Genomic DNA, 25,514 nt, shown 5'->3' on the forward strand with positions numbered 1-25,514 from the left:
CTCCCAGCTCTGACATTCTCTGTTCTAAGGTCTCTCTCAGCTCTGACATTCTCTGTTCTAAGATCTCTCCCAGCTCTGACATTCTCTGTTCTAAGGTCTCTCCCAGCTCTGACATTCTCTGTTCTAAGGACTCTCCCAGCTCTGACATTCTCTGTTCTAAGGTCTCTCCCAGCTCTGACATTCTAAGTTCCAAGGTCCTTCCCAGCTCTGACATTCTGGGTTCTAAGGTCTCTCCCAGCTCTGACATTCTCTGTTCTAAGGTCTCTCCCAGCTCTGACATTCTCTGTTCTAAGGACTCTCCCAGCTCTGACATTCTCTGTTCTAAGGTCTCTCCCACCTCTGACATTCTCTGTTCTAAGATCTCTCCCAGCTCTGACATTCCCTGTTCTAAGGCTTCTCTCAGCTTTGACACTGTGTTCTAAGGCTCCTTTTCAGCTTTGACATTCTGTAATTCAAAGAAGAGAAGGATATGTGACAACAGGTTAACAGAAGTTAGGCGATGAAATTCTCTGTGGCATTCACAGCCTCTTTAGCTGGGGCTCCCTTCCAGATCGCATCTGCTTGGAGTCATCTCGCTGAGAGACAGTGGGCAAATACTAAAACGACAGTCGCCCGAGATGCCGTGAGTCCCAGGTTTAAGTTCTATTGGAAAGTGGGGAGGGGGGAGGCCGATCTGTGCAGAATGATATTAGCGGCAGGGATTGTGTCACAGTCTATACAATTGAAAACAGTTATTGTCTGACGGGCTTGATTAACTGTACATATTGCTAACACCTGCTCGGAAATATAACGAGGGACAGAAACAGAGCTTCTGATCAGGGTCTGTGTGGGTGGCATGCGTGACTTGGCTACTGATCTCCCAAACATGGATTTACGTGTGTAGGTGCGTGGATACGATCATATAGATGTACGGTGAAATGAGTGAACATATGTTGCCGCCTTGAAGACTGTTAGCGCTGAAAAGGACATTGGAACATCAGAGCAGGAAGAGAAATTGGAATGAAATAATAGCAGATATATATATATATATATATAGCACTTCTCAGACACTGCCTCGTTTGTGTTTCACCATAGCCCACTGAGACAGGCACCACAGATATTATTGCCCCTATTTTATAGTTGAGGAAATTGAGGCAAATAAGGTTTAAGTAACTTGCCATTAACACATAGTAAGTATCTGGGGCTGGATTTGAACTCAGCTCTTCCTGACTCCAGCCCCAGCATTCTATCTGCTGTGCCACCTAGTTGCCCCCAATTAAGTGGTGCCATGGTACACAAAACACTGGAAGACCTGAGTTCAAATTTGACTTCAATTTCCTCATGTGTAAAGTAGGGACAATAATATCTGTGGTGCCTGTCTCGCTGGGTTATGGTGAAATATGAACTGCATGGAATAAGAGTAGAAAAGTCTGAGGGAGCTCTTGTGTGGTGTACGCTCATCTTTCTGCCAGATCAAGTCAACACTGAAATTCCCACTTCCTCAGCACCCCTTGCCCCTAGGACCCCCTTCCTTCCTCAGATAGACATCAGAAAAGTCTCCCAGATCCCATTTCAGAAGAGAGACCAGGACAGACTCTTCATCATTTCCCACCTGGCTGCAGGACTTTATCCTAACCCCCCATCCATCCCTCCCCTTCCTCTCTTGTCTCTCCCCATTCCTATTCCCTCCTTTTCATCTTTTTATGTGTTGCCTTCTCCCATTAGATTGTGAGCTTCCTGAGGGCAGGGATTGTCCTTTGCTTGCTCTTTTATCCTCAGCACTTAGCATGGTGCCAGGCACACAGTAAAATGCATGGACGTTTAATGTCTAAAGTCCATGATATTTGCTTTGTTTTCTCAGAGGCCTTTTTTCCTTTCATCCTATTTCTTGGCTATCTTCCCTCTTGATAGGCACAAGCACCAGGGAAGGAATCTGCAGATAAGTAAAAGATGACTCTTATCACACTGAGTTATCTCTTCCCTTCTCCAATTTCCTGCCACACCAAGAGACTGTAACACCTGACTTTGCCCTTAACTAGAGAAAGACAGAAGCTAAGCCAGAGTTCCCATGTGGGATTTTCAATCTCCCCTACTAAGCCTAGTCAATAGCAACCCTTAACCATTGGGATGCCAGGATTCCAGCCCCTTTTTATCCCGGATTGGAAGGGCTACAGATCTTGTCTCTCTCCATTTGAGGTTGAGGACATCCCAGAGGAGGAATAGGGATGGAAGCCCTCCTCTTACTGATACTGACAGCTTGCAGATCATATAGATACTATGGAATCTTGGGCAAGTCATTTAATTTCTCTCAGCCTCAGTTTCCTGAACTATAAAAATGGAGATATAATAGAACCTTCCTCAGAGAAGTGTCTTGGAGATCAAGTGACATAATATTCATAAGGCACTTTGTAAACCTTAAATCATTATAGAAATACTAGCTAGTTTTATCATCATTATCATTGGCCCGTGCTATAAAAGACATGATGCTGCCTCTGTGCATTGGCTCTAAGACAAAAGAATGGTAAGGGCTAGGCAAAGCAACTTGCCCAAGGTCACTCAACTAGGAAGTGTCTGAGTCTAGCTTTGAACCCAGGACCTTTCATCTCTAGGCCTGACTCTCAATCTACCTACCTTCCCTCCTCTTAATTTTTTTAACAGTTGCAGAAATTGAGGAGCAAGGATTCCTTAGTTACTTGTGTAAAGTCACCTGAAGAGTAAGGGTCAGAAGCCTGTAAATCACCCCATAGTTGGACCCACCAAATTAATCTTTGATGAATTATCCCATGCTAGAGCGTGGGTGGGAGGAGAGAGATGATGGCTCTCCTCCACTAGCTAGACAATTGACCATAAGGATAACAGATTAACCTTGCTTTCCTTGGGTCCAGTGGTGGAACCAGGAGCAATGGGAAGAAGCTGAAAAGAATCAGATGTAGGCTTGGTGTTGAGAAGAATTGCTGTGTGATGAGAACTTCACCAAAATAGAATGACATGATGGGGGAAGCAGTGAGCTCCCCCTCTCTGAAGGTATTCAAGCACAACAAGCTGGATGGCTACTAGATAGAATGCTTTGTACAGGGAATTCTTGTTCAGATGCTATTTGGAGAAGCTGGGGTTTCATCCATGTGGACAATCCATTGGGTCGGTGATTCCAATCGCAACTCTTTGTGTATGGCAGTATATTGTCCTGGTGAGATTCTATGGGCAGAAACATTTGTCCCCAACCATCTTGAGGCTATATTTCTCTGAATTTAGCAAGGCTGGCCCTCAAGACAACAGATACACATCCAGAGAAAGAACTGTGGGAGTAGAAACACAGAAGAAAAACAACTGCTTGATCACATGGGTTGATGGGGATATGATTGGAGATGTAGACTCTAAAGAAACAATCACCTTAGTGCAAATATCAATAATATGGAAATAGGGCTTGATCAATGACACATGTAAAACCCAATGGAATTTCCCGTTGGCTATGAAAGGGGGTTGGGAGGAGAGGAGGGAAAGAACACAAATCATGTAACCATGAAAAAAATTTTCTTAATCAATTAAAACATTAAAAACGAGACAACAGATATTCCACCCTGAACCCATGCCAGGGACTATACCTCCCCCAACTCTACCTAGCCAAGAACACACAGTGCCCTCTACACAATGATGAGACTTTGGAGGACGTCTGTGGCAGAGTGCTGGGCATACATGAGGTGTTTAATAAGTGTTTGTTGAAAATGAAGTCATAGTAATGATCAGAGCACAGGATTCTCTGCTTAGTCAATGTTTATTGAATGTTAATTGACTGATGAGGTACTCAACAAACTTTATTTCCATAGTTATCTACTTACTGTCTTCCCTTTTTGAAGACAGAGTTGAATTAAAATGGTCCCTGCTTTAAAAGAGCTTTTAGTTTACAGGGAGATAAGAAACAAACATGTATTCAAGGTAGGACAATACAGGGGAAAGAAGCCCAACTTTGGAGTTAAAGGACCTGAATTCAAATACTATCTCCATCATTTACACTCTGGGACAAGTCATTTAACTTATCCCAGCCTCAGGTTCCTCATCTGTAAAATGAGGGGACCATTGAAGTTTCAGCCCATAATCTTGTTCTTGTTGTTCGGTTGTTTTTCATGGCTCCAGATGGGTTAGACACGAGAATGGTTTGCCATTTCCTTCTCCAGCTCATTTTACAGATGAGGAAACTGAGGCTAACAGGGTTAAGAGACTTGCCCAGGATCACACAGCTGTTGTTCTTCCTTCATTTTCATTTTTGAAAATAACCAATAATATCATGGGGTGAGGTCTTGACTTGAGCGTGAACTGGATTTAAATGAGGCAAAATTACACAAAGTAGTAAATGTTCAAGGCAGAATTGAACTCGGGTTTTCCTGAGTCCAGCCTTGATACTCTATCCATTGGGGTATCTAACTGCCTTAAATCTGTGATCATCTTGTTGGTACAAGGTTCTGGAGAGTAGCTATATAGACTTAGGGGAATTGTAGATTGAAGGGATAATGTGTGCGTTCCTCTTTCCTGGAGGGAAAAGATTATAAATTCTGGGTGATGAGGAATTTCCCACCTCACCTCCAAATGAAAAGAAACCATATCGTCCTCCCTTTGGGTTCCAGTTCCCCTAAGTTTCTGCAGCCACTCTCTGGAGCCTGATTTTGCTATGATCCCTTAGGGACTATGGCTCTCTCCAAGGTCCTAAAATCCCAGATCATTCAACATCCTATGGTAAGCAAGTTCGTTAGGGAGGGACAAAATAAAGTGTTAAGTGATCCCTGGGTGGGATGCTCATTACTGACTCACAGAAAGCTTTCTGAAGGATGTCTGGGAGGAAAGACTGACTTAGTGACTACCCAGGGTGAAACAAAAGCCCCTGAAATTGGCCCAGGGTTTCTCTGAACTTCTACCTGCTTTTGCCTCCCTGACAGCTCCTCCCACTTCCATCGCTGTTGTGGCTGCTGACACACCTGCCCCATTTAGCCGATATCAGGCTCAGAACTTTACTCTGGTCTGCATTGTGTCAGGAGGAAAGCCAGCCCCTGTGGTGAGTATGCTCATGTGTGGGGATCCCAATCCCTGGAAATTCCAAATGATGGGTCAACTGGGTGGTGGGAGTGGATCAGAGAGGCCACCCTGGCTACCAACCAGGCCAAAATCAACTCCTAGAGTCTGAGGTCCTGGGTTTGAAGGACAGCTCTTCTACTGTCTACCTATATGGCCTTGGAAAAATCACTAACCCTCTCTGCAACTCAGTTTCTTCATCAAGAAAATGAGAGTAAGCCTGGATCATTTCTAGTCTCTTCCAGTTTTTGAGCCTGTGATTTTATGAGCCATCTACAATATTTTTGATCCCACTTGCTCACACTGTCCTGACCCATCCTCCCTGCTAGCCCTCCCAACTTCCTTCTTCTCCAGTCTCCCAGAGCTAAAAGACTCCTCCCAGACTGAGAAAAATGAAAGAAAGACAAAGGAGAGACTCGTATCATCTACCTGTCTGATTTCTTTTAGGATCACCCTAATATCCTTTAGGCCTCAATAATATTTCCCAGTTCTCATTGTCATGAGTATTTTAAGGGAAACTTGAATGTGGTTGGCAGAGTGGGTGGCTGAAAAGGGCTAATCTGGGGTGATTTGGGAGAAGGCAGGCAGGAATCAAGGAGAAATCAGGACTCAAGACTTTCTCCACATGCCTCTTCCCCTCAGGCTACAGAGGTAAAAACAGTATGGTATTTTGGAAAGGGCACTGGATTTGGAATCATGACCTCGGTTTGAATTCTGTCTGTGATGTTAACTACCTAAGCCACTTTCGGTCATTTCCCTAGGCCAGAGTATCTTCATCTATGAATTCAGGAGCCTGACTTAGATTGCCTTCAAGGTCCCTTCCAATTCTAGAGCTACGAGCCTTGGCCTTTAAATCTTGTGATATACTATTTAATCCCTCTGGATACCTGGACATGTCATATCTCTCTTTTAGAGCTCAGTTTATTCTAGGTAATAAGAAGAGTAGACTCTAAGGTTCTGTCTACCTTTTAATTCTGTGATAATTCCCAAAGGCCTTGGCTGGGTTGCTTTGCCACAGGGGGTACAAACACTCCTTGATTTAAAAGTCAGCGTGACCCTATATCAACTCCAGTAGAAAACCACATTCCCTCCCCAGGCCCAATGGAAAGAGCAAAGAGCTCTTAGACCCCAGAAAAGTTGGGGTACAAAAAGAAAGACTTTTTGAATCCCTACTCCTATTCCCCCTAATCTATTCCTCCTATATCCTCTCTTCTCACCCACCCACCAACCCCTAACGTCAGCAGATAGTGACAAAGGACCCAATGAGAGATGCTTGCTACCCTCCAAGGATATCCTTGGCAGGTCCCCTCCAGGATCCTGCTGGCTTATTCCTAATGTCTCCCCTCCCCCCTCCCCCCCTACTCCCCTTCTGTTGCCAAAAATGCCTCAGGGCCCTTGAAACCTTTCAGCAGGCCAGACCTCTAAGGTTTTACACAATCAAATATCCCCCCTTTTTAAAAAATGCTTCTCAGCCCCCCATATTCTGTGAGCTTCTTGCATCTGCCTGGGATGTTGGAAGCTCAGAGGAATCCTTTGATATAAATTACAATCCAGCTTTTGAAGCACTTTTCAAAAAACCCAAAGCAGTCCTTTATGTGCAAGCGACATTCATTTTTGGAGGCTATAAACCCTGACAGATTGGCCTCTCCTGTATTTGATTCCACCTCCCACCCCCCAATACACACACACCTCCCCCTCGCTAATTCTGCTTTCTCTCATCTCCATTGTCTCCTTCTTCTCTCTTCCTCTCTTTCTTCCCCTACCTTCCCTCTCCTGGGACCCAGCCTCCCTCTGAGATGCTTCCCACATGTACTCCACCCCCCCCTCCTCAGCAGCCATCGATTTATTTATTCGATTTATTAAAGAGACACCCGTTTCCCACAGGCCTCTGGGCGCATGTACCAAAATATAAAAACAACAAATTGAATTAAATTCCACAGCTCAAAACTTGAATTCCCCATTAGAAGAGAAAGCTAGAGGACAATTTTCTTTCTCCAGAGCTATACACCTATCTCCTTCCCACACAGGCACACCTGTTCAGACTTTATTCTCTCTCTCTCTCTCTCTCTCTCTCTCTCTCTCTCTCTCTCTCTCTCTCTCTCTCTCTCTGTCTGTCTGTCTTTCAATCTCTCTCTCTCTGTCTGTCTTTCAATCTCTCTCTCTCTGTCTTTCTGTCTCTCTCTCTGTCTTTCTCTCTCTCTCTCGATCTCTCTCTTAATCTCTTTCTCTCTCCCAATCTCTCTCTCTCTATCTCTCTCTGTCTTATATACACACACATACACACTTTCTCCCATTTCTTCTTCCAACATCTCTCTAATTCCCCTTCCATATCTACCTTTACAATGGCTCCCACCCTCCTGCTTGGAAACAAAGTCCCTTCCCAAGAAGCCCCCAAAGTGTTCAAGTGTGGGTCACCTCTAGTGCCTGCTACTTTGGCTATATATGGAGTTCTGGGTTAAGTTCTATAAGGCATATCCTCCTTTGGAAAAAGCCACAACCCCTGCCTCCAGGAAGCAAACTTGTCTGTTAGAAAAGATATAGGTCCTGCTTCTGGGACATAATCAATCTAATAGGTAAGCCACAGTCCCTGGTCTTAGGAAGTCAGCTCCCAACTTGGTGAAGGACAATGAGAAGAATCATAGAGTTCATAAGAAACCCTATATTTGGAAAGGACCTCAGACGCCAACTAATCCAACTCATTTTTATAGATGAGGAAGCTGAGGTCCAGGGAAATTAAGAGACTTGCTGGTGGTCTTATAATTAGCAAACTTCTAAGGTGAGCTAGAGTCTCTGCCTTCAGGGAACTTCAGTCTAATGGGGAACATACAATCCCCAGCCTAAGGCAGCCACTCCTCCTAGTTTGATGAAGGAAACAGTCCCACCTTCAGGAAGCCCCACGCCTAATAGGCAAGACATAGCCCCTGTCTTCAGGGAAGAAGCCCTGAGCTTATTGGAAATGTCACAGACTTTATATTCAGGTTGCTACTAGTCCGAGGAAAGAGAAACAGCTTCCAGACTAAAGGAGTAAGCAAATGCCCCACCCAAAGAGACATTTAAAAATGCTTCATCTGTAGCTATAATTGTACACCTCACATTAAACAACCTGCATATAGGAAAATCGGATTTTATGCAACAGATGAATTGGGAGACAATTCCTCCCATTAGAAACAGACTCACTCAGGGAGTCCTTTAATTAGTCACACACTCCGCACCCCCAGTGCATCTGAGATAGTATTTGATATGTAAAAATGTGAGGTAGGTTCATCTTTTCCAGAGCATATTTACTGGATAAAACTCAAGCTTCCTCCTGGTTTTTGTGGGCCAAGATTGGGAAACAATTGCATGAATAACCCAAAACAGCAATGAATTCAAATATCATTTGGGTTGGCCATTGGCCTGGGTCGCATGATGTATTTGGAGCAGAGAAACAAGATGATATTCAAGGTTATTGACTGTGGTGGAGAAGGTAGTTTAGGATGGTACCTTTGCCACAGGTCAGCCAAAGAATGAATAACCCACTAGTGGAGAATTAAAGAGTTGAGAGTCCATATAGAGTAGTGATTATGCTTGGAGGGACTAGAATGGACAAGGCCAATCTAGTGGGTGGGTCTTGAGCAATGCTGTTCTCTGACTAGTTCAGAGCCTACCAGGAGAGGCAGACAAGAGTTCGTCCCTCTTTTGATCACTTCTTCCCTTCTATTTCAGGTTTACTTCAAGAGAGATGGTGAGCCCATTGAAGCGGTGTCCCTGTCAGAACCTGCGGTTGGGACAGCTGCCCTCCAGGACAGCAGGGCATTTCGTAGCCTGCTGCACCGTGACCTGGATGATACTAAGATGCAGAAATCGCTCTCCCTGCTGGATGCTGAGGGCAGGGGTGGACATCCCTATACCGAGGGACCCTTCCGGGGCCTGACTCCGGACCCAAGCCTTTTCCTCCAACCTACAACTGAGAACATCCCAGAGACTGTGGTGAGCCGAGAGTTCCCCCGTTGGGTCCACAGTGCAGAGCCTGTTTATTTCCTGCGACATAGCCGTGCCCCAGGCAGTGATGGCACTGTGGAGGTGCGTGCCCTGCTCACCTGGACCCTCAACCCCCAGGTGGACAACGAGGCCCTCTTCAGCTGTGAGGTCAAGCACCCAGCTCTCTCCATGCCCATGCAGGCTGAGGTCACACTTGGTAAGATCATATCAAGAAGTGGGTCTCTCAGAGTTTTCAGATTTGCTCCATGGATGGGGAGTCGAGGGGAAGGGAGTGGAAATAAACCGGAGTCAAGATCAGATTACCAGACTAGGGTCATAAGCATGGAGGGGGAGATCCAGAGTCAAGAAAATGTAGAAATATGGAAGTGAGATCAGAATCACCAGAGCCAGGCCTGTTGAGCCAAGATTGGGAATACTTGGGGAAGGTCTGCTAAGCCAAGGTCAGACTCTTATGTTCTAAACCAGAGCCAAGGACGCTTAAGGTATGAGGCGGGTGGGGTGCAGCTGGGTGGCTCAGTGGATTAAGATCCAGCCTAAAGTAGAGAGGTCCTGGGCTCAAATGTGACCTCAGACACTTTCTAGCAATGTGATTCTGGGCAAGTGACTTAACTCTCATTGTCTAACCAACCCTTGCCACTCTTCTGCTTTGGTACCAATACACAGTATTGATTCTAAGGTGAAAGGTAAGATTTTATTTTAAAGAGACTACTTGAGGTGACTGGAAGTTTACTTCCAGGACAAGTCCTATAGCATCCATTCTCTCAGAAAGATGAAGGTAGAGAGAATTAGAGGAGTGGTACCTGAACTCACTATGTCCATGAACATAGGCAAGTCCCTCCTTCTTTCTCAGCCTCTCCTTCCTCAAATGGAAGTAGATTGTACTAGAGTAGCTCCAAGATCCCCTCCCTGCTCTGATATTCTGTGTTCGAAAGGCCCTCTCGGCTCTGACATTTTGTGTTCTAAGGTCTCTTCTGACTCTGACATTGTATATTCTAATGCCTTCCCAGCTCAGATATTTTATGACCCTTTCTGGTATTCAGAAGACTCTGAAAGTTGAACAGAAATATCTTAAAGTAGGAGATAAATCCTCAAAAAGGTCAAGATCTAGCTCTGACACTAGGCATCTTATGCACACGCACACGTGCACGCGCGCACACACACACACCTGTCCTTAGTTAGTTGTGCCCTGAGGAAGATTCTAATTAATGGAATTCAATTCAGCAATTCAATTCAAATCAACAAGCTTTTATTAAGGCTCTGTACAAAGCCTTGTGGCAGGCAACAAATTATGGGGAGGGAGTAATTGGGGGCAGAGATATAATGATGAGTTAGATATGATCATTGCCCTTTGTAAGTCTGCAAAGTAATATGTGTATATTCTGTGTGTGTATCTATACATATGCAAAATCTCATTTGATCCTCACAACTCTGGGAATTAGATGCTATTATTATCTCCATTTTACAAGTGAAGAAACTCAGGTAGATGGAGGTTAGGTGACTTCCCAGGGTCTCACAACTAATAAGTGTCTGAGGCTCTATTTGAACTCAGGTCTTCCTGAGTCTAGGTCCAATGCATTCCCTCTTTGAAATCTTGCTGTATTAGGGGCAGCTGGGTAGCTCAGTGGAGTGAGAGCCAGGCCTAGAGACAGGAGGTCCTAGGTTCAAACCGGGCCTCAGCCACTTCCCAGCTGTGTGACCCTGGGCAAGTCACTTGACCCCCATTGCCCACCCTTACCAATCTTCCACCTATGAGCCAATACACCGAAGTACAAGGGTTTAAAAAAAAAAAGAAATCTTGCTGTATTGATAAATGGTAATATGTACTGAGTGCCATAAGAGTGAAATGAAAAGATGGAATGTTAATAGGGATAAACATAAAATCTTCTACTTGGGTCAAAAAAAGTGATGTCACAAAAAAAGAATGCTGGAAGTTAGAAACTGTTTCTCAGGAAAAAGATCTGGGTATCTGAGGGATGACAAGATTAGTAGGAGTCATTCAAAAAAAAGGCAATGTGGTCTTTGAGGGAAGCTAGTTTGCTCAATTAATTGTGAGCCAGACCTAGAGACAGGAGGTCCTGGTTTCAAATTTGGCCTCAGACACTTCTTAGTTATGTGTCCCTGGGCAAGTCACCTAACACCCATTTCCTAATCCTTAACCACTCTTCTGCCTTAGAACCAATACACAATATTGATTCTAAGAAGGTAAGGGGTTTTGTTTTGTTTTTGAAAAAGAGAGAGAGAGAGGCAGAGTTTCCAGAAATGAGGAGACAATAAATAGTCTTGCTCTCATGATCAGACCAGGACAATTGTGTTCCATTTTAGGCATCATCGAGGAAGGACATTGATAAGATGGAGAGAGAACACAGAGGAAGGCAACCAGGATGGTTAAAGGCCTTGAGTCTCTGTCCAATGTGGATTGGTTGAAGAAGTTGGAGATGTTTAGTTTGGAGATGAAAAGATTTGGGGGGGGGCATGATATCTGAAGGGCTATCATGTGGAAGAAGTAAGATATGGTTTTTGTGGCTCCAGGGAACAGAACCAGGAGCAATGCCTGGAAGATAAATGCAAAGAGGCCAGTGTAGGCTAGATGTCAGGAAGAACTTTCTTATCATCAGAGCTGTCTCCTTGTGGAATGAACTACCCTGAGGATTGGTGGTTATAATGGGAATTCCTTTCAAGTATGGGTTGACCTACGTAGCCACTGAGGTCCCTTCCAAGTCTGAAATTCCATGATTCTGTAATTCAATAATGTTTGTGGTAAGGTTAATGGCCATACTGTAAATTTGAAAGGTAAGGATAACTGTTTTGTTTTTTTCAAAAGAGCTTCAATTTTTCCAGGAAATGCTACCCACCCACCCCACCCCACCCCCAGGGAGGTAGATGAGAGCCATCTAGAGGTCTCACCACAGAATGCAACACTTCAGAAGCCTAAATTCATAGCTAAGGAGACCCAATCCAACTCAAGCAATATTATAGCTTTTGAGTTAAGAGGTGAGAGGCATCTATCTAGTCCATCTTCTTCACTTTATATATGAGTAAGTTGGGACATGGAGAGAGGAAGAGACTTGCCCAAGGTCATAGAAGTAAAAAGTGGCAGAAGGAAGATTTAAACTCAGATGATCTGACTCTAAATCCAGTCTCAATCTACCCTTCCATATCCTGTTTGGACTTCATGAGGTCCTGAGCATATGGTGTCTCTGTAGTGTCCTAGTCATTCCCCCTCTAGTTATGTCCTCACATCCTAAGATCATTGAATGATAGAATTTAGAGACAGAAGGAACAGACTGTCAGAACTAAAAAATATCGGAAAAGTTGTATCATTGAGAGGTTCTTACAGATGACTTGTTCTTTCTAACATTTTAACATTATATTTCATATAATTGACTTCTTTTGTATTCCTGTGTATTTTATTTTATGCATTTAAAACCACTATTCTGAGAAGGGGTCTGTAGGCTTCACCAGCCTGCCAAGGGGGTCCAGGACACACACACACACACACACACATACACACACACACACACACACACACACACAGTTAAGAACCCCTGATTCAGTCCAGGATTTTAATTTTACCAAAAAAGCAACCTTAGGCTAAGAAAGCAGAAACCACCTGCCAAACACACCTAGGTAGGTTGCAAATAACACAGCCATGAATCAAATCTAGCTCTCCTGACTGTAAATGCAGTGATCCTTCCTTGAGAGCACCACTATCACAGCCTGTTCTATTGGCTAGTTCCACTTACCTCTCTGGCTTCTTTCATCCCTCTGATTCTTTCTCCTTTCTTTTATGCCTCCAAAAACTTGAACAGAAAGCCAGCCAGCTGCCACTTCTGTTTAATGAAGCATTTCCTCAGCTCTAGGTCCAAGGATAAAGGAAAGCCAATTCTCTTTTTTGCTGAGACATTTGCTGTCCATAAGATCAATTCCTCTTCTATCTGCCTCTTCCAAAAAGATAAGAGAGTTATGGCAGACAGGTACTTCAGAGGGATTCATGGTGAATGGAGCCTTGAGGTGTCTCCTCCTAACAACTCTGATCCTTAGACTCTAAACCACTGCCCCTTGCCAACACTTTGCCTGTGAACTACCATTGGACCCTTGTTTGAGTAGCTGCCACTCCTGTCTCTTATTCTAAGCTCCCAGGCTAACAACTGCTACCTTGCTGTCCCTTTTCAGGGGCTTTGGAAAGAAAAAAGGGTAACCAAGGGCAGGTCTCACACATACCAGGATGTCATTCCAGGAATATTGGTGAGAAAGGGAGTGATTTTGGGGGGTTCATGGAAAAAACCCCAGCTAGGTCATGGGACACTTGAAAGAGAGTGGAACTTGGAATTACACAAACTGAATTCAAATTCCAGTTTAGCAATTAACTAGCCATGAGACTTTGGGCAAGTCATTTAATGAGTTTATTTATAAAATGAGGAAATTGTATGAAATTTACATCTCAGGTCCTTTCCAACCCTAAATCTATGATCCTTTGATTCTAGAAGCAATGGGTATAGATTAGGGTCCCGGCAATGACCTGTATGTCCTCATTGGACCTCAGTTTCCTTATCTGTGAATAGAGATAATGATTCCTGACTCCCCTCTTTCACATAGATGTCAAGAGTCTCAAGTGATGAAAAAATAAAATTCAAAGCTTTCTTTGGAAGAAGAGAGAACTGACTGAGAGGATCCAGGAAGGCTTCTCAGAAGGCAGAAGACATGAGCTAAGCTTTGAAGGGAGAAAAAGATATTGAGAAAATCTTTCTAGAAATATCTCCCTTAATAGGCTAGGATGGTGAGATGCAGAAAAGGGGTCAAATTATCTCTAGAATATTCCAGTGTGTGGTTTGTTTGGAAAAGCAAAGTGATGTCACAGGGTCACAGAATCTCAGAATTGAGAGGGACTTCAGAGGCCATCTAATCCAAACCCTACATGGCAAATCATTGTTCTTCAGTCTTTGCTGAAAGATCTTTCCAGAAGGAGAACTTATTACCTCCTGAGGGAAACCCATTCCAAATTAGAGTAATATGTTAGAAAGTTTTTCCTTAAGGAAAACTTCAATTTGTCTCTTGGCACCTCCCATCTTTTGCTCCTGGTTCTGCCTTCTGGGTCTAACTTGAACAAATCTAATCCCTCTTTCATATAGCATGCCTTCAAATATTTAAAAACAGTGATTATATCCCCCCCATCTCATCCCCTTCCTGCCTTGAGTCTTCCCTAGCTTAAACATTTTCATTTTCTTCAAATGATTCTCATATGACAGGAACTCAGGACCATTCATTATCCTGGTTGCTCTCCCTGAGATGCTCTCCAGCTTAATGAATGCCCTTCCCAAAATGTGACTTTTATGACTGTACACAATACAATCTGACCAGGGCAAAGATAGAGCTTTTACCTCTTCGGTCCTAGACCCCACACAGCTAGAGGCAGCTAGGTGGTGTAGTGAATAGAAAGACCTGAGTTCAAATCCAGCCTCAAACACTTAGTAGCTATGTGACCCTAAACAAATCACTTAACTTCTGTCTGCCTTAGTTTCCTCAACTGTAAAATTGGTATAATAAAAGCACCTACCTAATAATAGCACCTACTTCTTAGGGTTGTTGTGAGACTCAAATTGAATATTAATTATAAAGTGCTTAGCACATAATAGATGCTTATTAAATGCCCCTTTTAATGGAGTCTGAGTTATACTAAGCTTCCTTGGCTATAACATCAAACTGTTGACTAGCATTGATCTTTCATGTCACTAAACCCCCTTTTTCATACCAATATCTTTGTTAGTGGCATTTCACCCATCTTGTACTTGTAAAGTTGACTTTTTTAAAACCCAAATACAAAGCTTTACCCTATTAAATTGCATCCCTATTAAATTGCATTTTATTTGACTCAGCTCAACATCCAAGCCTGTCAAGATCTTTTTGAATCCTGACAGTCATCCAGAGTGCTAGATATCCCTCCTAGTTTTATTCCAGCTGCAAATTTTATAAGCATTTATAAACAGTGGGAAAAGTACTACTGTTAGGAGGCAAAGGACCACCATCTGGGTCTTGCTGCTGCTGCTTGCTACCTTTATGACTTTGGGCAACTCATCTCCTCATCTTTAAAATGAGAGGTTAGAGATTTATGACTTCTAATGTCCCTTCTAATTCTAATCTATGATTCTATGATCCTTTGCCTTCATTCAAATCATTGACAAAAGTGACCATGCACAGATCCTTGGGGCATTCCACTAGAGACCTCCTTTCTGGTTAACTCCTGTTTGAGTCTAGCTTTTCAATCAGTTAAGAACTGAAACTGTACTATCCTGTAGCCCACAGATCTCCATCTTATCTGCAAGAATAACCTGGAAAACTTTGTCAAATGTTTTCCTAAAATCTAGGCAAACCATATATGTAACCTAGGTTAAAAAAAAGTAAATAACATGATCTTGATGAAGTTCTTGCTTGCTCTTTGTAACTGCTATTTCCTTTTCTAAGTATTCAGTAGCTATCCCTTTAATAACAGAAATATGCCAAGAATCAATCAAGATCCCCAAACTGCTCATAGTTATTAGATTTTTCCTTTAAAAAAATTTGAAGGGAAATTAGGTAATTCAGTGAATAGAAAACCAAGCCTAGAGACAAACAGTCTTAGGTTCAAAATTGTCAACAGACACTCCCTAACTTTGTGACCCTGGGCAAGTCACTTAACTCCAATTGCCTAATCCTTACCACTCTTCTGCCTTGGAACTGATACTTGGTATTGATGTTGAGATAGAAGGTAAGGATGTTGTTGTTTTTTTCAATTGGGACAACATTTGTACTTTTCTATTCCTATGATGCTTCTTTCTATCTCCAAGACCTTTCAGACATTCCTGACAGCAGTTTAGCAAACACATTTGCCAGTCCTTTTAATACCTGAGGACCCAGGCCAAGGGACATGTACCCATCAAGGGCAGCCTGGTACTATCTTAGTATCTTCTTACTTATTTGGGACTTCAACTCAACTCCCTATTGGCCATTTGTATGCCATATCTCTAAATCAAAGATCATTCTTCTCAGCAGAAAAAAAACTGAAGCCAAATCAGAACTGAATGGCAATGTCTTCCCTCTGATGTCTGTTTTCAACATCTCCTTCCAACCCCCACCTAGTTCTTTAATCCTCCTCTTTTCCCCAATAGAGTTGAAGAATCTTTTTGTTATTGTTGTTGTCATCAGCAGCCTTAACTCATCCTAAGCTTTAGCACACTTGCTGCAGTTCTTAAATGTGTTACCTGATTTTTCTTCCATCTTCCTTGTGCCTTTTTAAAAAATCTAAGCTGATTGGTTGATATGTTCCCTATGCACCTGCATGGGTCTTTTTTCAGACAACTTCTCATACTAACTATTTCTCTTTTTGTCTTCAGAACATCATTCTCAAACACATCCCATCCTTCATGGGTTGACTTTATCCATAAAATTTTAGATCCTTTCCATGCTTTCCCTGAACCATTTGAAGTCTGCTCTCCTAAAATCAAGGATGGATATCAGATTATAACCAATTTTCCTCACCCTCTATCACAAAAATGGAAAAGTCACTTTCCTCTCCAAGATTCCTATTTTTTATACCCCAGCAAGTAACTCATCTTTATTTGTGATAATCAGGCACATGATAGAATATTCCATTGCCAGTTCCTCTACCTTCTGAAAGATGGAATGATCAACACAGTGAAGCCAGAAATTATCAGCTGTTCACTTTTGGCATAGAGAAAAGTCCAACAGGTACCTAGATAACTGAAGTCCCCCTTCACCACTAGATCATGCCTCAGGGCCAGGGATATGAACTGTCTCCTGACTTTCTCATCCATTGACTCTTTGTGGCCAAGTGTTCTGTAGTATACATTCCAACAATGATATCACTCCTATTCCTGTATCCATTGACTTCCCAAAAAAAATATTCTCTCCCATGTTTCTCTACCCTCACTTTATTTATTTTTTATTTTTTTAATTATTTTTTTCATGGTTACATGATTCATTTCTTACCCTCTCCCCAAACCTCCCCTCCCTTCCCTGTAGCCGACGCACAATTCCACTGGGTTTTACATGTATGATTGATCAAGACCTATTTCCATATTATTGATAGTTTCACTAGGGTGATCATTTAGCATCTACATCCCCAATAATATCCCCATCAACCCATGTGTTCAAGCAATTGTTTTTCTTCTATGTTTCTCCTCCCACAGTTCTTCCTCTGAATGTGGGTAGCATTCTTTTCCATAAGTCCCTCAGAATTGTTCTGGATCCTCACATTGCTGCTAGTAGAAAAGTCCATTATGTTCGATTGTACCTCTGTGTATCAGTCACTGTATACCTTTCACTCTGCATCAATTCCTGGAGGTCATTCCAGTTCACATGGAATTCCTCCAGTTCATTATTCCTTTGAGCACAATAGTATTCCATCACCAACAGATACCACAATTTGTTCAGCCATTCCCCAATTGAAGGACATCCCCTCATTTTCCAGTTTTTTGCCACCACAAAAAAGCGCAGCTATAAATATTTTTGTACAAGTCTTTTTATCTATGATCTTTTGGGAGTACAAACCCAGCAATGGTGTGTTTGGATCAAAGGGCAGGCAGTCTTTTAGCGCTCTTTGGTCTAGAGCCCCAGTCGACCCAGAGATTCTAGGATCCTCTGGAGACTCTGCACATTAGGTGGAGGAGGGGATCTGGGATCTTTCCCCTTTCTTTCCCTTCCCACAGGACAGTTCCAAGAATTCAGACTTTTTTTCTTCCCCCCCCCCCCAATACCTTTTAAGTTGAGTTAATCTAGAGGATGCTCCAACTCTGTTGTGTTGTCAGATTTGGTTTTCTGTTCCCTAGGAGCCCTTTGTCCTTGACTGGTGATGAAGGGCTTTACCCATCTTCTCAGAATTCCCAATGGCAATCTTTCAATTTGCCTAGCACTACTCAAATGGGGGGAGGGAGCAGTGGTCTTTGGAGTTGTCCTTACTCTAGTCCCAACACTCTTCACTATACCACTTAGCTTAAAAAAGGAGAAGAAAAAAGGAAGTCACCAACTACCACTTCTTATTTTTCTCCTTCCTCTGAAGAAGTCTCTCCTTTGCAGGCACCAGTGAATTCATGTATGCCTCATTCCCCGGAGGCCAAGCTATTGCTTCCTTCTCCAAAGGTCCTCATTTTTCTTCAGAAAATTCCTCATAGCTGTTTCCCATCTCCATCTCCATGTGTTTCATGGTTCTTCTTCTCCCCTTTCCACTTTTTGGGATCTGGACATCTCAACTTGACTGATGCAATTTCCTTTAACTAGAATGTCCTCCCCATCTGTGTAAACTCAGTGGTCATTTCCTCCATTGCACTGATGACCCTCAGACAATAGAGGATCTCAGCAGACCTATCCCTATTGAGGAATCTCCTCCTTAGCAGCCCTGGTCCTAACCCATCTAGCCTTACTCCAGTGGTGGGGAACCTCCAATCTCTCTAGGAAGCCTAGTCTATGAAATCTTCTCTGTTTCCTGCTTCAGAACCAGTAGAAAATGATCTCTCTTTCCTTAAAATTCCAACATCTTTTTGTGGGTGTCTCTCAGGTAATTCTGACCATTTTCCACTATTCATCATGACTATTTGTATCCTTATGAAGCCCATTTCAGCCAGACAGTGGGTTCCTAGAGGACAGAGCAGGGAATGGGACAATCAACATGTTGTGATAGAAAAAGTAGGATAGCCTTTGAGTCAAAAGATTTCGTCATAGAGAAAGAATAGAGGATTTGGAATCATAAAGACCTGAGTTTGAATACAAACACACACACACACACACACACACACACACACAGATACACACATACACCATGACTTTGGACAAACCATTTAATCTGTCTGGGACTCAGTTTCACCATATGCAAAGTGAGGGGCTTGGATTCAGTGACCTCCAAGACCTTTTTCCAACTCTCAATTTATAACCCTATGACATGGATCTGAATCTGGTCTGGAACTTACCACCTGTGTGATCTCAGGCAAGTCACTTAATGCTCAATTTCCTCATCTGCAAAATGGGGATAATCATCGCTGGCCTCCCCATCTCACACGGTTGTTAATAGGAATGAACTTTTCATACCTTAAACCCCATGCAGAGCTCTTATGATTCCCCATATCTGTTTTCTTCCCCCATCTCACTCCCACTTAGAGTTCATGGTAGGTGTTCAGCAAATTCAACACATTCTGAGCTGATGCAAGAATTTAAGTTTGACAGAATTCAAGGACTAGGCAAAATAAGCAATTTATAGGATCATAAATTGAGCACTAGAAGGAAGCTTGGAGGTCCAACTCCATTCCCAGTGAGGAACATAAGGTCCATTTCTCTGGTGACTTAAGATTTCCAAAGCACTTTCACGCACATTTGCTATGTGAGGCATGCAAGTGCTGGAATTCTTGCCCCTGTTCAATAGATGATGAAACTGAGGCAAAGGGAAGCAAAATATCCCATCAAAGACCACACAAAAGCTGAGTTTGAACTCCAGATCTCTTGACTTTATGAACATAGGTCTTTTCCCTAGACCACACTGTTAGGGAGGAAGAACCCTTTGGGATAGGGAGGGGAAGCCCATTGGATATGGTCTTTTAAATGGGTACATATTCTACTTTGTAGTAAAGCACTTTAACCCCACGTCCTGCTTTCCATTTTCAGAGTACTTCTTGTAGGCATGAAGGATAAGAGGTGTTTTTCTCTATTATCTAAATGAAAAACTGAGATCTGGCACTGAGAAGTGACTTTTCCAAGTTCACACATTGAATTATGGTCAGAGACAATATCAGACCTTCTGCTCTCCTGACTCAACTTTTTGGGCAGTTGTTTCTTTTTTAGTTCACAATTTTCATATATGAGGTACCCCACTACAGGAATTCCCTCACATAGCAGCAGCTTGATGGTAATGTACTTCCAGAGAGTTGTCAAATGACACCAGAAAGTTAAATAACCGGTCTCCTGGCATGAAGGCAGCCACTAAACCAAGATCTAGTCCTGCTGCCTCTCAGCATAGTCCAATAGGGGGGAAAGCTCCAGAACAGATATGAGAGGTTATAGGTTCAAGCCCTGGGTGACTGGAAAGGGGACAGAGAAGGGACAGGGAGTGAGTGTGGGGAGCAATGAGGAGAGAAGGAGGAGACGGAAGACTGTTCCCCAAGAAAGGAAATGGCCTGGCTAGAGAGAAGGACCTTGGGCAAGAGGTTTGCCTTTTCTTGGCCCCAGTTCTCTCATTTATAAAATGAGACTGTTAGGAGTGATAAAGTGGAGATTCTACTTGAATTCCCTAGATCAGAGGGTCATTTCTGAGAACCGGGAATGTCAAAACTGGGAGACTGGAACACAGAATTTCAGAACTGGAAAGGATCTAGAACCCAGAATGTCAGTGCTAGGAAGGAGCTTAGAACATGGAATGTCAGAGCTGCCAGGGTCCTTAGAACATGGAATGTTAGCTCTAAAAGAGATCTCAGGATACTCTGGTCCACCTGAGCCATGCAGGTGAGGAAGCTGAGACCTGAGAGGAGGACAGACTGGCGGTGGGTCAGCCAAGTGGAAGGAGCAGATCCAGGAGTGGCGGGCAGGTTCCGTGCCGTCCCCACCCAGGTCCCCGGGCACTGTGCCCTGGGCTCTGCTGGGAGCTCTCTTCCAGCGCTCAGAGACTCTTGGGGGAGGAGGGGAGAAGCGGGGGAGGGGAAGCTGCCAGGGCTGAGGCTCTCAGAGCTGCTGACGGACTTGATGAGGCGGTGACGGCAGCTGGATCGGCCGCGGAGGCGACATCTTGATGAGGAAGCTCGGGAGGCAGGGAGGGAGGGAGAGAGCCGGCCGAGCCATCTGCTGCTAAGACGCTGACAGCAGCTGCTCAGAGCCCAGCCCAGAGATGGGAAGGGTCTGCGGGGCCCGGCTGCCCCCTGCTGGCCCCACATCCCAGGGTGTCGGCCGGCCAGGGAGGGGGTCGCCCCTGGAGGAGGAGGAGCAGCGGGGCCCCGGGCTATGAGCAGGGATGCTCCCGCGCTCCAAGTGGAAGGAGCAAACGGGGCTGGCTGCCGGGATCTCTTCCTTATCCCCATCCCCAGCACCTAGAGCTAGGAACAGAAGGCACACCCAGGTTTCCTGGAGTGTGGAGGGTCAAAGCCCCAAGTGTGTGTGTGTGTGTGTGTGTGTGTGTGTGTGTGTGTGTGTGTGTGTGTGTGTGTGTGTGTGAGCATAAGTCGGGGCTGCCTCTCAGAAGCCAAGAATTTAGTAACTCGCAGGAAGAAAGTGATTTTACCTGTCCGGCACATGTATAAAGTTATTTCCATCACAGGGAACCAGTAGCCAAGGACTGTGACGCCCATTTTATAGCTGAGAAAACTGAGACCCAGAAAAGGCAAATCACAAAATTTGAACCCAGGACTCTCCATCCCAGCCAGCTTTTCTCTCTAATATGCTACTTGGATCCTTCCATTTCACCCAAAATGGGAAATGTTCTGTCCCTTCTATGGAACTTGGAGGGATCTGGTATCATTGATTTGGAAATTCCCTTCAAGATATCGATCAAAGCCTTCTTTCCTGGCCTCTCCTAGGCAGCACATGTCCTTGTTCGGGACTTCTAAGTTCCCTACATGAGGTCCGTCCAATGTACCAGGAACCTTCCCTAGAATACCCTAGGAAACCAAGGATCCTTGTAGCTGTCTGCAGGGCCTCCCTCCCCCTTACCACATGTCTAGTCTGTCTCTATCACACTAATGATCTTCTTTACTGCAGCTCATGAAAGTTCATTGGTTATAGCATAGCTATCACCTAGTCCAGCCTCCTTGTTTTATAGATGAGGAAACTGAGACCCAGGGAAGTTAGATGACTTGCCCAAGGCCACACAGGCAGTAGATTTCAGAGATAGGATTTGAACCCATGTCCTGAACCCATACTATTTCCACTGCAGCTTGCCTTAGCTGCCCTCTGTCTGATATTCATTGTTAATTCTACAGAAACCAGAGTACTCCATAGAATACCATCACACAACTGTCATATACTAATGATAACCAACTCTTGGAAATGGAAAGACTTGAGTCCAAGTCACACTCTAGCTGTATGTCTACAGGCAAGAAACATAGCCAGTCAGTATTGCCATCTGCATTAGTGAAAGGAATTTCCATGCTGGGAATTTAGCACAGTGGCTGGCACATAGTAGGCATTTTTAAAATATTAATCGATAAACATTGACTCCTGATCCCAATGAAATCCTAGATCTAAGTACAAAGGATAATGATAACAACTTGCATCTCGAATACAGAATGATGTTCTAAATAATAATATATTCAGTAATCATCATCCTAAGTATAATGATAATAATGGCATTTACATAGTACTTTCATATTGGCAAAGAGCCCTACCCACATTTGATTCTTAACTCTATAAGTTAAGCGCTGCAGGTATTTTGTCGTTCAGGCTTTTCAGTTGTGTCTGACTCTTTGTGATCCCATTTGGAGTTTTCTTGACAAAGAAACTGGAGTGGTTTGCCATTTCTTTCTCCAGCTCATTTTGCAGATCAGGAAACGGAGGCAAAAAAGGCAAAGTGATTTTCCCAGGGTCACACAACCAGTAAGTTTCTAAGGCTGGATTTGAATTCATGGCTTACCAATTCCTGTCTTGGCATTCTGTCTACTGTGCCACCTAGCTGCCCCACTACTGGAAATAGGAACCCCATTTTAGCAGATGGAAACTGGGACTCTTGGAAATGTGGGGTCTTGCTCATGGTAGAACAGCTAACTAAGATATGAGGCAGAATTTATACCCAGGTCTCTCCTGATTCCCAGGTTCAAGATACTCTCCACCAAAGAGTTCATGTTCAGAAAGCACTTTCCCCAAAACACCATCCATTCCTCTCCTCCCCACATTGAGAAGTAAGGATTTTGAGTTTCCCTGGCATAAGCACTGTTACAGTTTTATTAGATAGGGTTCCCTTTTAAGTCCTATGACCTCTAAACAAAATAGGTCTCATTTTTTAATCCCCAGCTCTTAGCAGTGTTCTTGGCACATATTGTGGTTCAGTAATTATTCAGCTGTGTCCCACTCTCTGTGACTCCATTTGGGGTTTTCTAAGCAAAGATATTAGAATGGTTTGCCATTTCCTTCTCTAGCTCATTTTACAGATAAGGAAACTGAGGCAAAAAGGGTTAAGTGACTTGCCCAGGGTCACACAGCTAGTAAGTGGCTGAGGCCAGAATTTAAACTCAGAAAGATGAGTCAGCCCAATTCCAAGGCTATAGATTTTTTGCATATAGTATGTGCTTAATAAATGTTTTTTGACTTAATGAAAAATAAAATATAAGATGGGCCTTTGTTCCTTGGAGAAACTTGGAGATATTAACAGCTTGCCATGATTTTCCAAAATAGGCCATATTCTCCTCCTTGTACTCAATTCTGAGCCCAGTTCATCATTCATCAGTAATCTCCAACCAAAATATATGCCCTAATCAATCCAACCGCTTATCATCATCTGGGGCAATGGACCTTCTTCATCTACTTGGATTTTCCTGCATGGATGGGCTGATTTCTCTTGAATAATTATGGATCTTGTTTTAGAAGCTCTGCAATATGCCAAGACTGATGGAGTAAACATTTTGTACAATGATGAGGGTACAAGAAGGAGAGATTGGCTTTCTCAGTTAATCAGCAAGCATTTATTAAGTGCTTTATTTATTAAGTATTGTATGCATACACCAGAGATTGTGCTCAATGCTGGGGAGAAAAGGAAGGCAAAAATCATTGTTCTTACCCATGAGAAGCTTATATTCTAATGAGGAGGGCATCATGCCAATATCGAGAGAGAGAGAGAGAGAGAGAGAGAGAGAGAGAGAGAGAGAGAGAGAGAGAGAGAGAGAGAGAGAGAAGGTTATCATCTCAAAGAGAAAGACACCTGTAGCTGGAGGGACCAGGGAAGGACTCCTGAAGAAGATGAGCCTGGGATGGAATCTTGAAGGAAGTCAAGGAAGCTAAGAGGTAAACAAAGTGCTAGACTTAGAGTCAGGAAGACAGACCTGTCTTCAAATCCTCTCTCCAATACATATTAGCTGCATGACCCTGAATAAATCCCTCTACCTCTCTAGGACTTAATTTTCTCTCAGGAAAATGATGGAATTAAACTCAATGAACTCTAATGTCTCTTCCAGACCTAAAATTCTATGACAGTTGACTGAACAGGGCAGAGAATACAAGACCCCACTCTGCTTATTATTTATCAACTCTAAAAAAAGCCCCAAAGTTTTTTATTTACTAAAAGCAAAATGCTGCCCTCAAGGCTTTCCTTTCATAAATATGTCAGGATCATGCAGGCTTCCTTGAAAGATATAAGAACAGAGGTCATTTTGTTTGATGACCCTCTGATTACTAATATCAATCGAGGCAGAAAGCAAAAAGACATGTGCTTGTCATCCTCAGGTAGGCTAGCCAGCAAGAGTTTCAAATGAAGCAGGATTCCCCATAGAGGGTAGGGTCTTCCAGATGCTTGTTTGCAGAGATAATAAAGCTGGAGCTAAAATGGAGATCATTTCTTCCCAGGGCTGTTGTGAGGAAAGTGCTTTGTAAACCTTAAAGAACTCGAGAAATGGGAGATTATTAATTAAGAGTCTCTTGCCTGGTCTCTTCCCCACACATTATCCCCACTCTTACACACACACACACACACACACACACACACACACACACACACTGATCAAATATTTGTGAAGACAGATGACTTGGGATGAGGCCAAAGAAGCCCTCAAAGGTCCTAGAATATAACCCAAATCCATGAGCCTTACTTCACAACCAGTAAGATTTGACCATTGGACTAACCAGTCCATAATGCTTAGCTCTAGAGGTTTCCCTAAGGCCTCATCATTCATCACTTGGGTCTGTCTCCTTCCTGGAGGAGAACCTCTAAAGCAGCATTTTGCTTTGCCAAATCAAAATCTTTTTTTTTAATTATTCAACAAATAATGAGCACGATGGGATCTTGTATTCTTTACCTTTCAGTCACCTGATGTGGCCTGCTGGGGAATATTGTCTGAGAAGTCTGCCTGTTCCTTTCTCATCTCCTCATTATTATGCTGATTGCATCAAGCCTCTGAAACTGCATGACCTTGGGCAAATCACTTAATGTTTGGGGCCTCAGTTTCCTCATTGGTAAAATGATAGGTGTGGACTTAAATGGCCTCCCAGGTCCTTTCCAGCTTTAAGTCTGTGATCTAATGACCATGTCAGAACCTCCAAAATGAGATCCTTCAAACAGTTGCCTAACTGTCCACATAAGAAAAAGCCTAACGGAAGGAGAGCTGGAAACCACATCCATTCCCATGCTTTGCCTTCTCTTCCCTACCAGGCCCTTTCCTTTCTCAGAGAGCTCAGAAAACCCCCTTAAACACACACACACACACACACACACACACACACACACACACACACACACACACACATTGCTATTCTTCAGTCCTATTTCCAGCCCCATGGTAGCATCTGGCCTAGAGCAGAATAGCAGAGATTATAATGTAGAGGTC

At 43.4% G+C, this 25,514-nt stretch overlaps 1 protein-coding gene across 1 annotated transcript in view; it reads left to right on the forward strand.

Annotated features, from left to right (window-relative positions):
* IGSF21 (immunoglobin superfamily member 21) overlaps positions 1–25,514 on the forward strand; it is a 275,335-nt gene that overhangs the window by 237,973 nt on the left and 11,848 nt on the right. Inside the window, exons 5-6 of the mRNA XM_044668699.1 lie at positions 4,908–5,023; positions 8,746–9,217. Coding sequence (XP_044524634.1) covers positions 4,908–5,023; positions 8,746–9,217 — 588 coding nt within the window. The remainder of the gene's footprint in view (positions 1–4,907; positions 5,024–8,745; positions 9,218–25,514) is intronic.

Source organism: Gracilinanus agilis, chromosome 3 (assembly GCF_016433145.1).
Source record: "Gracilinanus agilis isolate LMUSP501 chromosome 3, AgileGrace, whole genome shotgun sequence".
NCBI lineage: Eukaryota > Metazoa > Chordata > Mammalia > Didelphimorphia > Didelphidae > Gracilinanus > Gracilinanus agilis.